Source organism: Nomascus leucogenys, chromosome 6 (genome assembly GCF_006542625.1).
Source record: "Nomascus leucogenys isolate Asia chromosome 6, Asia_NLE_v1, whole genome shotgun sequence".
In the NCBI taxonomy this organism is placed as follows: domain Eukaryota; kingdom Metazoa; phylum Chordata; class Mammalia; order Primates; family Hylobatidae; genus Nomascus; species Nomascus leucogenys.
In genome coordinates this window covers 18,305,819-18,323,059 of record NC_044386.1, presented here as the reverse complement: position 1 = coordinate 18,323,059, position 17,241 = coordinate 18,305,819, and the positions used below count along the sequence as shown (strand labels likewise).

Genomic DNA, 17,241 nt, shown 5'->3' with positions numbered 1-17,241 from the left:
TGGCCAACTCAGAGTGAGTTATCCAAGAATAAGTGACCTGAAGGTAACCATCTTCTTTATGACCTAGCCTCAGAAATTACACATTGTTACTTCTGCAATATTGTATTTAATATTATTAAATATGGAAAACCTTGTTAAATATGGAAAGCCATTATACGAGGATATGAATACCAGGCTGGAATAATCGGTGTCATCTTGGAGGTGGCTGCCAGAATTTGTTTGAATGTTTTCACTTATATGTAAAAAAGCACGCAAGTAAAAATAATTGAATTTGTTCTCAAATTTAAAAGAGATTTATTGGCTCATGTATCTATAAAGTTCATAGGCAAATTAAGCTATGAGTTTGCTTTGATCAGGTCTCTGTCTCCAATTCTCCCTGATTTTTCATTTTCTGAATTTTTTAACGTCACCTTTTTCCTTCGTGTTGCTATATTATAGTAACAGGTAACAAATTGTGTGTTAACTTGTAACATGGTAATAAGATGAGTGACGCTAAAGTTGGGTTCATGCATTCTTATTCACAACCTGGGGAGATAAATTGTCATTTTACATAGCCATTAAAAATGTTGCTGCTTTCAATTTTTTTTTTATGTATTAATCTCCTTTCACTGCCTTAAAAAATGTATTTAATACATGAAATTTGTCCATAAGTGGATGAATTATTGTGGCAAAATGAAAGGCATGTGGACACTGACTCAGGACCATCAGGCCTATGTTTTTCTTATTACTCGTGGTTAACTCCTTTCATGCCTTTTAGGTTCTACACAATAAGGAGCAATTTGGTGAGACAATCACAGTATCTACCACATTTTCTTAATGTGCCAATACATTTGATGATTTATTAATTGCAATATCCCGGTGTTAGTATCATATTGTAAGACAATTAGAACAAGTTTCTTTATTCAAAAGAAACTTTAAACCACTCAAATAATTTTCTACAGCATTGCTAGATATTTATTTTATAGGTGTCCTTTCATTAAATTTCTAATACCTCTTCCAATTTCCTTACATGTATTGTATCAGATAACAGTTTCTCCAAAAACTTACAAAATAAGAACAATCAGAAAGGGGTTTCCATATTCCTGTGCCAACCCATCTATCACCCTAGCTAGTGGATGTTGTTATCTATAAATATGGCTTTCTTCAGGTTCGTGAAATGCACTGTCCATGCCAAGTCTCTGGCCACTCCTTCACAGGACCTTATACTGTTCTTATTTGTTTGCTGTGAGACAATGCTCTTTGCATTTTATCCTGTTTCCTGAATTCTTACTTTTTCACTGTCTAAAGCATGCTCTTGTCCTCAAAAACATTCTTCATTTTCTATCTGAAAATAAAATTAATTCATGCAAAGCAAACAAAACCTGGAAACATCTGTTGATCTAATATTCTCCTCCAAATACATCTCTATTATCTCATTCTTTTGACTGAAAAACTCCTTGAAATAATTTACTCTGTTCACAGTTTGTACTCTCTTTTCTTCCATGCTGTTTTAAATCCATTCTAACAAGACTCTTGACTTCGCTACTTCAGCACAATCATTCTCAACCTCCATGTCACAGAATCCAAAGCCTAATCCTCATTCCTCTACTCAACAAAGCATCAACATTTGATACGATTAGCAGCTCTTTCAAGAAAAAGATTCTTTCTTTGGCTTATGGACATAATATCCTTTTGATTAACTCCATCCTTCATTGGCTCTTCTTTCTGCATGCTGTTTAGTTCCTCTTCACTTCCCTATGTATTGAATTGTGAGACACCAAGTTTTTTTTTTTTTTTTTATACTTTAGGTTTCAGGGTACATGTGCACAATGTGCAGGTTTGTTACATATGTATCCATGTGCCATGTTGTTTTGCTGCACCCATTAACTCGTCATTTAGCATTAGGTATATCTCCTAGTGCTCTCCCTCCCCCCTCCCCCCACCCCACAACAGTCCCCGGAGTGTGATGTTCCCCTTCCTGTGTCCATGAGTTCTCATTGTTCAATTCCCACCTATGAGTGAGAACATGCGGTGTTTGGTTTTTTGTCCTTGCGATAGTTTACTGAGAATGATGTTTTCCAGTTTCATCCATGTCCCTACAAAGGACATGAACTCATCATTTTTTGAGACACCAAGTTTTATACTTCAAATGTATCTTGAGTTGTTGCCAAGGTGATTTCATTTAGTCTCATGGATTTGATAGCTCTCAAATTTTAATCTGCAGCTGCAGTGTTATTTTTCCCCTGAATTCCATATTAGCCACTTTAATATCTCCTCCTGGAGGTCTCAAACTCGACATGCTGCAAGTAAATCTCTGTAAAATCTGATTTCTCCCTCAATCTTCTTCAGATGCCTTATCTATCTTTGGAATGATGACTATAGTCCAGATTGCTTATATAAACCATGCAGTCATTTGTCTCTTCTCTCTCATATTCCACATCCAATCCGTTGGAAACTTTTGTCAGCTATACCTTTAAAAACTATTTATAAGTCAACCATTTCTTATCATTTGTCTCACTTCCACCACACTTCGAACAACTTTCACCCCTTACCTGGGGTATTTTAAGAGTTTTCTTTGGGTCCTAACCTTAGCTTCCTTTGGGCTTTGGGTCTTAATCTTAGCCTTCTTGTTATTCACCCAGCTGTCATGATGTGCCTTTTAAATCATAAGTGGTACTACATACTACTAAGTCAAATCAAATACTCCCAAATAAACGAAAATATGACACTCATAATAAATGAACCAAGATACAAACCCAGGCACTCACACATATACAAATATCTTGTCGAAAGTTAAAGATAAGGAATGTCTTCTGTTTTTACCTTAGTTCTGGGTAGAGGAAATGAAAATATAAAAATGTTAATCATCAGAAATTATGTATAAGGTGCTTCTTAACTATTGCTTCAGATCATCTTGGTGTCAACAACCCAGTGACAAACATAAATGAGGAATATTTTCAATAATTTATAATATTTAGTATTTCAATAGAAGCAATACATTGATAAAGTTTATGTGGTTACTAAAAGTTCATTGAAAAGAAATTCGTTAGAAGGATGCATTAGAAAAATATTGTCAAAGGGAAGTCTAACATTTAAAAAAAATGACCAAAAAATGACAAAAAAAATACACTGGCTACAAATTTAATGCCTCAGAATACATCACTCTTGTTAACAAGTCAGCTTTCATGGAGAGCAATTTACATAGTAAAATTACCATTTTAATGTGTAAAGTATAATGAATTTTGCAGAGGCATCTAGTCACTTTCCACAACCTTCGTCCACAAAAATTAAAGTTCAAGTGATTTCTCTTCTCCCATCTCCAAGTCCTGGTAACGACCTATAGTTTTGCCTTTTTCAAATGTAATGAGAATGACAAGTAGACACTGTGGACTCCTTTGAGTCATTCTTTTCAGGAAGCTTTTGCGTTAATGAGTCAAGCTTATGAGTCATTATTTTCAGGAAGCCACGCATGGCTAATTTTTGCATTTTTTTAAATAGAGACAGGCTTTCACCATGTTGGCCAGACTGGTCTCAAACTCCTGACCTCAGCTGATCCACCCACGCCAGCCTCCCTAAGTGCTGGGATTACAGGTGTGAGCCACCATGCCCAGCCCAATTTTGTTTGTGTGTGTGTGTGTGTGTGTGTGTGTGAGAACACACATTTTAACTTGTCTTGGGTAAATAGCCAGGTGTGGGATTGTTAAACAAAATACCATGTTCGAGTTTATGGAAACATGCCAAATTGCTTTCCAAACTGGCTATACAACTTTGCATTACCATCAGCAGTTGCTTCATGTCTTCTGCATATGTTGCCAGAGTATTTTTCTCTGTCATTCTAATAAGTATGTAGTGACATCTTATTGTGGTTTTTATTTGCATTTCACCACAGAGAAATGATGTTGAAAATATTTTCATGTGCCATCTGTATTTTCTTCTTTGGTGGATTTTCTGTTCAGGATTTTGTAAAATTTTATAAAGTTGTTTAGATTTTTATTGTCTGAATTTGAGATTTTAGTATATGTAGATATATGAGTTAATCAGATGTTCTTTTTTTGAATATATTCACATATTTGTGCCTTATCTTTTCATTTTCTTAATAAATGCTGTATTACAATTCATTGGCTTTTTTTATGTTTTTTCTTTTGTGTTTTTTCTAATAATTCTTTGCCAAACAAAAGATAACAAAAATTTCCTTTATTAGTTTTATATATTTAAACTTTGAGGTTTTATATTTATATCTATGGTTTCCTTTGGGCCATGTTTTATATATGATGAGTGGTAAGGGTCAAGTTTAATTTTCTTTAATATGAATTTACAATGGATCCACCATTTGTCTTAATGCTATCATTTTCTCAATTAATTGTTATGGCTAGTTTGTCCATAAACCCTTGAGCATTTGTGTATTTATCAATTTCTGGACTCTCATTGGTACCACTGACAATGTATATACTAATACTACAGTGCTATGATTACTATAGTTTTATAATGACACAAAATCAGATAGTGGGAGTTCTCCTACGTTTTTCTTCTTTCTTTTTGAAATTGTTTGGGTTACTTTAGAACAGTTTTTGTTGCATATAACTTTTAGAATCAGTTTATCAAATTATTCAACAATATCGGATTTTTGATTGGTATTACATTGAATCTAAGTTTCAATTTGGGAGCATGGACACCTCAATGAACAACATTGAGCATTTTATCCATGAGTAAACATAGTATGTTTTCAGTTATCTAGGTCTTTTAAACATTTCTCAAAGCAACATATGTAGAATTCAGCATACAAATATTTCACATATTTGTTTTCATGTTTATTCATATTCTATAAATTAGATGTTAAAATCTTCCTTTACTTTCATTCTTATAGAAATATATGTAAATACCAAACTTGTATCCTGTGGTACTGCTAAACTGTTTTAATAATTCTGTTTTTTTGTATATTATGTGGTATTTTCTTCATAGATAATCATTCTGGCTCTGAAGGAAGATAAATGTTTTTTATTTTGCAATTTACGTAACTTTTATTTCTTCCACTATTTACTCTAACTATAACCCTAAAGGTAGTGTTCAGGAGAAGTTCTGAGAGTGTATATCCTTACATTTCTGTTTATTTCTGATCCTTAGGATAAAGCGTTCAATATTCACTGATAAGAGTGATCATAGTTATAGTATTGTTCAGGTTGAGAAAGTCCCTTCTATTTGTAACTTGCTAAGTGTTCTTTATTTCTTGTTAAAAATGTCATATTTGTTAACTTTTATTATGTGTGTATTGAATGCGTACAGTGAATTATATTCACTGATTTTTAAATGTTAAACAACCAGTCTTCTTTTCCTAGGATATCCCTCACTTGGTCATAATGAATGTATTATCAAAGCCTGAGATAGTCCTGGGGCTTAGCTTATGTAAGTCTCTTCTCCCAGAGAGCATTCTTCACATTATCTATTTTCTATTTTATATATTTTATTCCATTTTACAATCCTTTGTGATGGCAGGCCAGTTTTAATCTGTTGCTCTTTCCTGACTAAGGTGGATTTTTTTTTAAGTTCTATTTCCAAACCAGTCAAACTTCTTATTGTAATTATGTAGTTTATTTAAATATTAAACAAAATAATGGGATATATGCACATAATAGATTCAGAATTTGTGTAACGTACTTTAAGTTGAAAGTTTCCCAGGACTTCATAAAAGTGATTTGCTAAAATTGTATTCCAATTAAGGAGAACAGTTAGGCAATTATAAAATCTCAGGTAATTTTATAGAATTAGAAGTGTTGCCACGCTCAGTGTTTTGAAAGAATCTTCAAGTTCTTCCATCACTTAGAATCAATCAATTTTGGGCTTCATAAATAACTACATAGATAACTCAGTGTGTTACCTTTGCAAGAATGGTGGCATTAACGCCGAACAGCAGCAAATCTGTTCTCAGAGTTACCTCCATACTCCTACATTGAGAGATTGCAGTTTGATGAATAATTATGCATTTCAATATTTTTATACAAACATTTAAAATACATATATCATTATTTTTATTAATTATTTTACATAGCTGTTTTGCTTTAATTAACGTTATTATTTTTGATGTCAATTTTATCTGATAAGGAAATTTTTATTATAATTAGATTGCACAGCCAGAAAAAGAAAGAATAAACTTATAATCCATTGTTAGCAAAGTTCTAAGCAGCATTAAAATATGATTGTAATTATAAGTGCAAAAGATAGCATAAAAGTTCATCACAAGGTAAATCCTGTATACTCTATAAAGATGAAAGATAGAAAAGTTCACAGGCATTATAGACAAATAGGCCAAGATAGAAAAAACATGTTAAAACTGAATTGTTATGAAAAGTAGAAAATGAAGGTTATAATTGGTAGATTTTCTTATATAATTGAGTGGGCCAATTGTGACATTTTCACAAGAATAGAATACATATTTTTCATTTACTTTATAATCAATAAAATTTCTTACATTCTCTCAATGTAATTACTTTCAACTAGAGGTAAATTACTTTGACTTTGTAGTTCTGGTTAACGGAACGAAGTGTTCATTCCTAACAGCAAAGGCACAGCTTTAATTTTAAAGCTTCTAACTCATGTTACTCTCAGGTAATAATATTAATGATATATAAGGAATTGTTGGAGGATTTATAGGCAACTGGAACAAAACAATGTACTGAAAAGAGTCAAGATGCATTTTAAATAATCACTTCAATCTAGAATTTGTATGATAACTATGTAATAAATGAGAGCACTTACTGTAAACTGACAAAAGTTGAATAAATATATGGGATAAGTTTTGTGTGATGTGTTTCTAAATGCTTTGTAATTTTTGAAATATTTCTACACTTGTGTTATGCTCCTTCCAATGAAATAACAGACTTTAAACACAGAGTTGTTTTAATTTTCTATCACATAAAATTCACAGAATGCTTTATTTTAAAACTTTTTATGTGGATACAGTAAAGAGATATTTGAGGATTAATTTATTATATGTGATATACACCATTCATATAAATTATAGCAAATTATTTTGGATACAATATTTGATTTCTTTTTTTACTGATATTTAAATAATACTTAAAAAATAAAGAGAAAAAGAGGCATATTAGTGGCACCGGCATGTACCAGGCATTGTGAGAGTTTTACATATAAATTATTGTTTAAGTAGATTTAATAATATTATAGTTTATAATATGTATTAATTGATTTAGCTCATTTTTTTACCTAAAACTTAAATATGACTTTCATATACAAGATTTTACAATGGAAAAACTACTCTCATTTCAAATCAAGCAAATACACTTAAGTGGAAAGTTTGTTTTCATTTGAACACCTGTTTGCAAAACTTATTGTTACACATTTATTAAAGAAAATAATGGAAACATATTTGTTAACAAACAAAACATTAACCAACCACGTTAAAATGTTCCAGCATCAGCCCACAGTAAGTATTCAAAAGAGTGAGAGTAATTTTAGTTATAAATTTTCCTATAAGGAAATCTTTTCATAGAAATCTAAATCAGACAGACCAAAAATACAATTTATAAGCCACCTTTATTCTCATGGGCATTTATGAAACTTAGATAGCTATAAATGTGATCGTTTAAGTTCATATTCCCTGTAAATTGTAATTATAGTAGTAGATAAGGCTCTTCATTTTGAGTGAATTTTCATAATGAAAGCAATAAAAGCATAGTTTTAGGAAAATAATCCACAATATTACACTAACCTATTTATATATTTGACAAATATTTTTAATACTAATTTTAGAATATGAATAATCAGATTACAAATCTACCAGATTCTCTAGTAGGCATATACTAACAGACATGATTTAGATTGTTTGGGTGGCACATATTTAAATAATAATGGCTTTGGGCTAAAAGTAAATTAAACATTCAAGTCACGATATTTAAGAAAAAAATTAGTATTTATTTTTTTCCATTCAATGTCAATAAGTGGGAAATCTGGAAGAATGGCATATTTTGTTGTTCTGTGTTCTCCAGAGCCCATCATAGTGTTATGCACATATCAGTCTTCCCAAAAGTAATCACTGGATAAAATGTATTGTTTCTCAAGTTATAAAAGATCTTCTACATATTGTAGCATACAGCTTCCACTTGCACTGGAATAGCACTTTCTCTGTATCATTATCTCTAGAGGGGGCACTCTGATGACATGAGTCCCTGTTGTATTAATGTTGCATAAAGCACAGGTGATTTTTATATAGCATGGTTGGTGCTGGATAATAACATGCATATATTTTAGCTTTGTTTCTATTTTAATATTGCGAAATTATTAAGATGTGCATTCTGCTTTTTTCCAGGCTCAGTATTATAAAGTTGACGTAGTTACCGTTAATTGTTTCTCAAAAACACAACTTGGCAAGTTAAATAACTCTAATTATAGGCTTACAAATTAAATAATTAAGGCACATCAATAAATTGCAAATAATTTATTGAAGTTCTGCTCCTGACGAGTGCTGAGAATATGATTTATATTTAAGTTTGTATGATTTCAATATATTTTATTTACTCTGCTATCAAAAGAATATGAAAATTGTTTTCTAGAAAAGAAGCATAAAAATAAAAATTATAATAACAATAATGGAAATAATGTTTTAAGACCTTAGAGAATTATCCGATTTTAGCCTTAGCAAAATGCTTGTAAATCCCATGAATAGGTTTACATTTTATAGGTAGAGTGATTGACATTTAAAGGGTAAAATATTGACCCAAGGACACAAGAAATAATATATAGAGACCCATGGGTAGTTTTCAGTTCACAAATACGGAAATATCTCATATCATAAAATACCAGAATGCTGCAAGAAGGCTGCGAGTGGCTATAAAGTGATAGCGAGTTTTCACCCCTAATTGTCTGAAATCACAGCCACATTTTTATACATCATCCTACTTTTAGTAACAGACAGCAGTTATTGAATTTGCACCAGAAGTTACTTTAAATTTACTCCAACATTTTGTTTTTCGTAATTCCTGTGGTTGCCCCTGACAGGGCAGGCAGTATCATGAGTCACATGGTCAGTAAGGTAAGATTAAATTCGGTTTCCTACAGGACACTGAATGATAGTAGATACACAGACAAAACTGATAGTAGCCTGATCCCAAATGCTATGCTTTCAATCATTGTTACAGAATAGTGATTGTACATTAGGGATGTGAAGTAATATTGGGTCATAATGGAAAGGGTCTATTTTGAAGTAGAAGGATTTAGTTTCCTGTGCCCAAGTGTGGAATGCATGAAAACAATTCCAGTCCCAGGGCAAAGCTGCAACAAGGCAGAGGTAGGACAGTGAGAGGTGACAGCTGACGTCATCTAGAGCATGAGAGTATACAAGTTATTCCTTATAAGTTAACTTTATAGACCTTTCTTTGTCTATATTCAATCCAGCATTTGGAGAAATCTTGTCAAACTTCTTAATTGTGTTAGTCTGGCTTATGTTAAATGTTAACTTATTTTGATTAACCTACTGTTTTTCATACTAATGAGACTGAATTTTTATCATGTTTATTTTTTATTTACATTATCCCTTCTATTAACTGTTGGCCATTAATATTTGCCTATTTTTATATTGTGTTGGCTTTTAAAATTGTTTCGATATGTTAAATTATACATTATAGATACAAGTCCTTTGTCAGTTATATGTGCCACAAATGTGTTCACCCAAATTGTAATTTTTTTCCTCTTCATGATATATTTGGAGAAACAGAGTAAGAAATCACGTTTTAGTGCAATCAAATTTATCAATTGCTTCCTTCATGTTTTAGTGAATTTTGTGTTTTGAAATTGTGCATGGAACTTATGTGCACATATTAATGCTAACCATTTTTCCCAAAATATGTATAATTTTGCCTTATATACTTAAGTCTTTAATAATTTACAACATGTTTTTGTGTAAGTGTAACATAAGATCAATGTCATTATTCTTATTGTTACTACTACTATTATTATGTGAATAACAACTTGTACTATTTATTGATTAACCCATACGTTCACCATTGATCTGTAATGCCATCATCACCATATATTACATTTGTATGTGTGGTGGGTTTTTGGCTGGGTTCTGTTTTGTGTTTCTGTTCTGTTTGTCTATCCCTGTGACATAGAGTGTTAAGTGTAAGAGGCCTTGATAAATGGTACAGCAACTCTCCTTTTTTTTTTTTTTTGAGAAGGAGTCTCGCTCTGTCACTCAGGCTGCAGTGCAGTGGTGTGAGCTCGGCTTGCTGCAGCCTCTGCCTCCCAGGTTCAAGCGATTCTCCTACCTCAGCCTCCCCAGTAGCTGGGACTACAGGCATGCCCAACCACACCTGGCTGATTTTTGTATTTTTACCAGAGACAAGGTTTTGCCATGTTGGCCAGGCTGGTCTCAATCTCCTGACCTCAGATGTTCCTCCTACCTCAGCCTCCCAAAGTGCTGGGATTATAGTCGTGAGCCACCATGCCCGGCGTGCAACTCTGCCTTATTCCTCTTCTTCATACAAGTCTGAATTATCTTAGTGTTTATAAATATTAAAAGCAATTTTCAATTGCTATGAACAACTTTTATTGGATTTGTATTAGATTACATTGAAAATACCATCAAGCTGGACGGTATGTCCTTATTTGTGATATTTTGTCTCTTTAACCACAGACATAATGTGGCTCTTAATATCTTTATATCTTTTTAAATGAAATTCAGTAAAGTATTCTGCATATGGGTCTTTCATATACTTTGTTAGATTTATTCATAGGTTCCTTTAATTCTTAGAGTTTCACCATTAAGAATGATGTATGATGCAATTTTTATTCTCATTTGTTGTTTTTTGGATGGTTTTTAGAATATATGAATCTTGCATTTTGTTTTTTGTATTTCTTAATATGTTCTTGAGTGATTATGTATATGCTTTATCATCCTTCAATTCACTAACTTGTGAATAACTTTTATTGTATCTTTATAAAAATTTACTTCTTTTCTCTACCTCTTCCATCTTTTATTGTTGAGCTAAACAAACATTCCTGGGACAAAATTGATCAAGAATGATCAACAACTCAGTGGAGTGTGTTTACTATTATTTTGTTTAGGTAGTTGACACTTAATATGTGTCCTGAGCAGCAGTGCCTAGTATTGGTTCCAAAGTTTCACAAGCAAAATAAATAAATAAATAAATATATAAAAATTTTGAAATATTTCCTCTTTCTTATATTTTCTAGGGGAAAAATGTGTAGACTGTAATTACCTGTTTCTTTAAGTAAAAAACCTGGGACAAATTTTTTTCTCTCTTTGCAAAAATTAACTTTTTACCAAAGAATTTATTTTCCCTAGTTACTTTAATACAGCGCTTCTTAGATTTTCTATTTATGTTAGAGCTACTTAAGATACTTTTTAACCCATCTATTTTCTTACTATCGTGAATAACTTCTCTATAAGTATTTATTCCCTTTTTCCCAATATTGTTGTATCTTTTTTACTAGTCTTATTATTAATGCATTAGTATGTTGTTACAATTTAAATTTGAATAGCTTCAGAGAATGACAGATAACATTAGCGAAGAGAAAGCCAGACAGAGAGATTTAATTTGTTCATTATGTATTCTGAATTTCTAGCTTGGACTTGTAAAATATACCAGACGTTTACGTTTTTGTTACATCTCAGAATTAATAAACCCACTGAAAAAATAAAAAGACTTAGTTTAAGATGTTTTTGAAACTATTGAATATATTTTGATACCTACCAGGCTTACATGTAAATTGCATGTGTGAATCTCATGCTAAATTTTGATTTCAGTTATTCTTTATTTTTCCCTGAGTGTGACTTAACATCACACACTACATATATCCTGCCGTAAGAAAATGATTCTTTGTGTAAAGAAATTTATTTTTTGTTTTCTTTGAGTTTAGTTAGATTTGAACATTAAACGTTTTAAAAATTATGTAATTATTTTTTTACCAACTGCTGTGTTTTTCTTAGATTAATGATGAAACCAATTGTTCATCCTGTGGACTCCGACAGCATACAATGAATTCTGACAACTTTCTCCCACTCAAGTTCCTGATAACATGTAATTTCCTTGATATGACAAAATATCATTTTGGCATTCATGTCATGCCATGGTGTTCATTTTTCATTTTCCTGTAAGTTAATGAGTTCTAGCAAATAGGGCCTTCATAAAGTTGTTGTATGCCAAAAGTCCTGCTACGGCATATGGAACCAGTGACAAGCTACAGTATTAAAGAGATTTGTTTTAAACCGAGCCTCTAAAGTGTGCATGGAAATACTAAATACATTCCTGTGTATTTTGCAGATAATCCTGATTTGCTGAGCCATGTCACAGTGGGTATTAGAGTTCTGGATGTCAATGACAATCCACCCGAACTTGCCAGGGAATATGATATTGTTGTATGTGAAAATTCTAAGCCTGGCCAGGTAAGTTAATTGTTTCCTTCCTCCTCATTTGAATGGAATAAATGCAAGCAGCTTTATTTTTATTATTCTTAGGTATAATCCCCCAAAGCCCACAGTGTAATTTTGTACTCAGTGGAAATAATTTCATAAAGCTTTAAGTACCAGATAATTTTTGGAGAATCATAGCAATTGAATTTTCTTTGGATCCGAAATGTAACTCAGAAAAATGAATTCATTCATGAATGCTGCACAAATTATACCAATAAAATGATACTGAATGCTTTATGTCTAACCCTACTTTAAGTGAGGAGGAAATAGCAAAGGTTTTTTTCTTAATGAGGTTGATGGACTTGATCATGTCAGAGGGACTAGCTCTGTCTATTTTGGAGGATCTGCAGGAGTGACACAGGAATGATGATTGGGTGATGCTGTTGCTAAACGATGATTCAATTTTAAAAACATGAAAAGTATATATGTATTAATAGGGTGGTGAGAGTGAAGATGAATCTGAAACATGGGGCAAAAGGCTGGATGTCGTGTGCATCTAGTTAAAGAAGCATGGCAATTTGGAAGGCTGGTTGCCTATAGCAAACAGAGCAAGTAGGAGACTGAAAGGGGTTGTGCATTTGTTTTTCTGCTGTATAAGAAATTATAGAAAATCCGCAACTTAAAACAAAATGTATTTATTATCTCACAGTTTCTATAGGTCAGAAATTTGTGCATGGCTTAGCTGGATCTTTGCAGGAGTCTTGCAAGACTATAATCAAGGTGTCTGCTAGGGCTGTTTTCTCACCCGAGGCTGACGGATCTCTTCCGAGTTCATAGGGCTGTTGGAAGCATTCAGTTTCTTTCTGATACGGACCCGAGAAAGTCAAGACTTTCCTTTACTCCTCAAGGCTGCCCATATCTCTGAGATACCACCAGCAGTTGCTTGCCATTTGGACCTCCCCAATATGTCCAGTTATTTCATCAAGCAAATAAGAGGAGCAAGCCTGCAGGCAAAACAGCCCCATATAATGTAATGTAATCAAGTGAGTCATGCATCAACACATTTGCCATATTCTGTTTTCAGAACCAAGACACAGGTCATACCCACACTGAAGGCGGAGAGATTACAGGAAGGCATACATTCTAGGAGCAGCACCTTAAAATCTATCTGCTATGGATGAATCCAGAAGTGGAAAGAGTATATGTCAAAGTATACCCTTTCTGAGTCAAAAGTACTCTATTATTGTCTTTAGTGAGCCCAAATAAGTATACCTTCCCAAATCATGCCAAGTCATTTTGAAACTTGTGCTGAAATTATACTCCTGAGAAGCATCCTTTTTTTGTATTTATGTATGAGGGACAGTCGTGGGGCTTGCTAAAGTAATCATTACTTATTTTTTTTTAGTACTGTCAGGGAAAAATATATGTATATCTCAATGGCTGGCTTTGTAACATAAAGCTTTGTTCATGTTCACTGTTGTTAAAATAAAAAACTCTAGACATAATACATTTAAAAGGGTTTATTTAAGCAAAAAATGAGAAACAAATTGGGCTACACTCACAATCAGAAGAAGTTTAAAGAGCTCCATCCAGCAGTGTGAGCAACAGGCTTTCAAAGGCTGAACACAGAAGCCAAGTAGAGAAATTACCTGACCAGCTACAGCTAGGTGTTTGCTTTATTTGGGCATTAGTGACCAGTTGGCTGTCTTGTAATTGCCTGAAACCCAGCTATTTGTTACTAAAATTATATTCCTAAATTAGGTTTCTTTTAGTTGGCATAATGTATTAGTCAGAGTTCTCTAGAGAGACAAAACTAATAGGATAGATGTGTATATGAAAGGGAGTTTATTAAGGAGTATTGACTCACACACCATCACAAGGTGAAGTTCCACAGTAGGCCGTGTGCAAGCTGAGGAGCAAGGAAGCCAGTCTGAGTTCCTAAACCTCAATATTAGGGAAGCCAACAGTGCAGCTTTCAGCCTGTGGCCAAAGGACTGAGATCCCCTGGTAAACCACTGGTGTAAGTCCAAGAATCCAAATCTGAAGAGCATGGAGTCCGATGTTCGAGGTCAGGAAGGATCTAGCACAGGAAAAAGACGAAAGCCGGAAGACTCAGCAAGTCTGCTCTTCCATCTTCTGCCTGTTTTATTCTAGCCTCTCTGGCAGCTGATTAGATGGTGCCCACCCAGATTGAGGGTGGGTCTGCCTCTCCCAGTCCACTGACTGAAATGTTAATCTCCTTTGGTAACACCCTCACACACACACCAGGAACAATACTTTTCATCCTTCAGTCCAATCAAGTTGACACTCGATATTAACCATCAAACACATTTAGGTAGCATTTTGTTACACAGAAACTAAAAATACAGTGATAGCCTCAGGCTGATATGGCCTCCTACTTAATTAATTTAACATTTCCCCATGAGAAAATTAGAAATATGAATGAGGACAAAGTAAAGTTATATTTGAAAGCATTGTACAGTTTACATAATTTACTCACTCAAAATATTATTATTTTATATGCTTAAATATTTTTCTATGCACTGATTTCAAAACCAGTAAATACTTTTATAGTATAAATATATTATTAAATATTCAGCAAATTTTATTTCAATTCCATTAAAAGTGGATGCATATATCCTAACATAATGTTCTTGAAATACATTATAAAAGCACAGTTGATGAAAAAAATGTTAAACATTCAAACGGAAAATTTAAATTTAAGAAAATACAGTATCTCAATTGGTAATAACAGCAGCTTAGACATAGTGCAAGAGAAAATAAGGGAACTGGAAAGTAGGTCAGAAGAAAAAAATCCATGTTGAAGCATGGAAAGAAAAAGAAAATATAAATAAGAGTATGAGAGACATATGGGACATGCAAGTGTAATATACAAGTTATTCAATTCTCAGAGGCATATGAGAGAGAGAATGGGACTGAAATAATATTTAAGATGATTATAGCTGAAAATTATTCCAAATTGATGGAAATATCAAGATAAACACTCAAGAAACGAGAAACAAAACCACCAACCATACTGCCTACAAAGGTAAATTTGCCTCAGTGCACTAAAGTAAAACATTAGCAAATTAAAAGCAGCAAGAGAAAAAAGATATGATACCACAATCAAAATCACAGGACCTAAGATGAAGCAAAGCATTCTTTGACTGGACCCCCAAAAGCATGATCCTTAAAAGGAAACAGTGGTAAGTTGAATTTCATCAAAATTTAAAAGTTTTGCTCTTTGAAAAAGTCTGTTACGATGATAAAAAAAGACAAACTACAGAGTTTCTATGTATAGTCCTATAGTTTCAAAACTCAACAATAAAAACAGAAGATAAAATCCAATTTGAAAATGGGCAAAATACAAGAACAGACATTTACTGACAAGGACATTGAAAGAGACAACCAGCATATAAAAAGATATTCCACATATTTTAAAAAATTTATTTCTATTTACATTGGGTAAATAGAAATTAAAACTACAATGTGATATCGCTACAGGCCTATCATAAGAGCTAAACTTTGTGGTAAATTGTGGAGAAATTAGGTCATTTCTACATCATTCATGAAAGTGTAAAATGGCACTGCTACTGGGAAACATATTTTGACAGTTTCATAAAAAATTAAATATGCAACTACCATAAAATTCAGAACTGCATTTTTGGGCATTTCCCACAGAGATATGAAATTTTTTGTTTATACAACAAAATGTGCACAATTATTTATAGCAGTTTTATTTATCATAAACCAAGACTGGAACCAACACAAACATCCTTCAATAGGTGAATGGTTAGGCAAACTGTGGTGAATTCATAGATAGAGACACAAAAAACCCTTCAAAAAAATCAATGAATCCAGGAGCTGGTTTTTTTGAAAAGATCAACAAAATTGATAGACCACTAGCAAGACTAATGAAGAAGAAAAGAGAGAAGAATCAAATAGGCACAATAAAAAATGATAAAGGGGATATCACTACCGATCCCACAAAAATACAAACTACCATCAGAGAATACTATAAACACCTCTTCGCAAATAAACTAGAAAATCTAGAATAAATGGATACAGTCCTGGACAATATACCCTCCCAAGACTAAACCAGGAAGATGTTGAATCCCTGAATAGACCAATAACAGGCTCTGAAATTGAGGGAATAATTAATAGCCTACCAACCAAAAAAAGTCTAGGACCAGACTTATTCACAGCCAAATTCTACCAGAGGTACAAAGAGGAGCTGGTACCATTCCTTCTGAAACTAATCCAATCAATAGAAAAAGAGGGAATCCTCTCTAACTCATTGTATGAGGCCAACATCATCCTGATACCAAAGCCTGGCAGAGACACAACAAAAATAGAGAATTTTAGACCAATATCCCTGATGAACATCAATGTGAAAATCCTCAATAAAATACTGGCACACTAAATCCAGCAGCATATCAAAAAGCTTATCCACCAAGATTAAGTTGGCTTCATCCCGGGGATGCAAGGCTGGTTCAACATACGCAAATCAATAAACGTAATCCATCACATAAACATAACCAAAGACAAAAACCACATGATTATCTCAATAGATGCAGAAAGGCCTTTGACAAAATTCAACAGCGCTTCATGCTAAAAACTCTCAATAAACTAGGTATTGATGGAATGTATCTCAAAATAATAAGAGCTTTGTATGACAAACGCACAGCCAATATCATACTGAATGGGCAAAAACTGGAAGCATTCCCTTTGAAAACTGGCACAAGACAGGGACGCCCTCTCTCACCACTCCTATTCAACATAGTGTTGGAAATTCTGGCCAGGGCAATCAGGCAAGAGAAAGAAATAGAGTATTTAATTAGGAAGAGAGGAAGTCAAATTGTCCCTGTTTGCAGATG

The 17,241-nt window shown here is 33.1% G+C and overlaps 1 protein-coding gene across 10 annotated transcripts in view; it reads left to right on the top strand.

The window, feature by feature from the left end:
• The window catches only part of CDH18 (cadherin 18), a 1,074,788-nt gene that overhangs the window by 1,009,373 nt on the left and 48,174 nt on the right, over positions 1-17,241 (top strand). For all 10 annotated transcript variants that reach the window (XM_030813926.1, XM_030813931.1, XM_003263181.4 and 7 more), the window contains one exon: positions 12,276-12,397. In XM_030813926.1, coding sequence (XP_030669786.1) covers positions 12,276-12,397 — 122 coding nt within the window. The remainder of the gene's footprint in view (positions 1-12,275; positions 12,398-17,241) is intronic.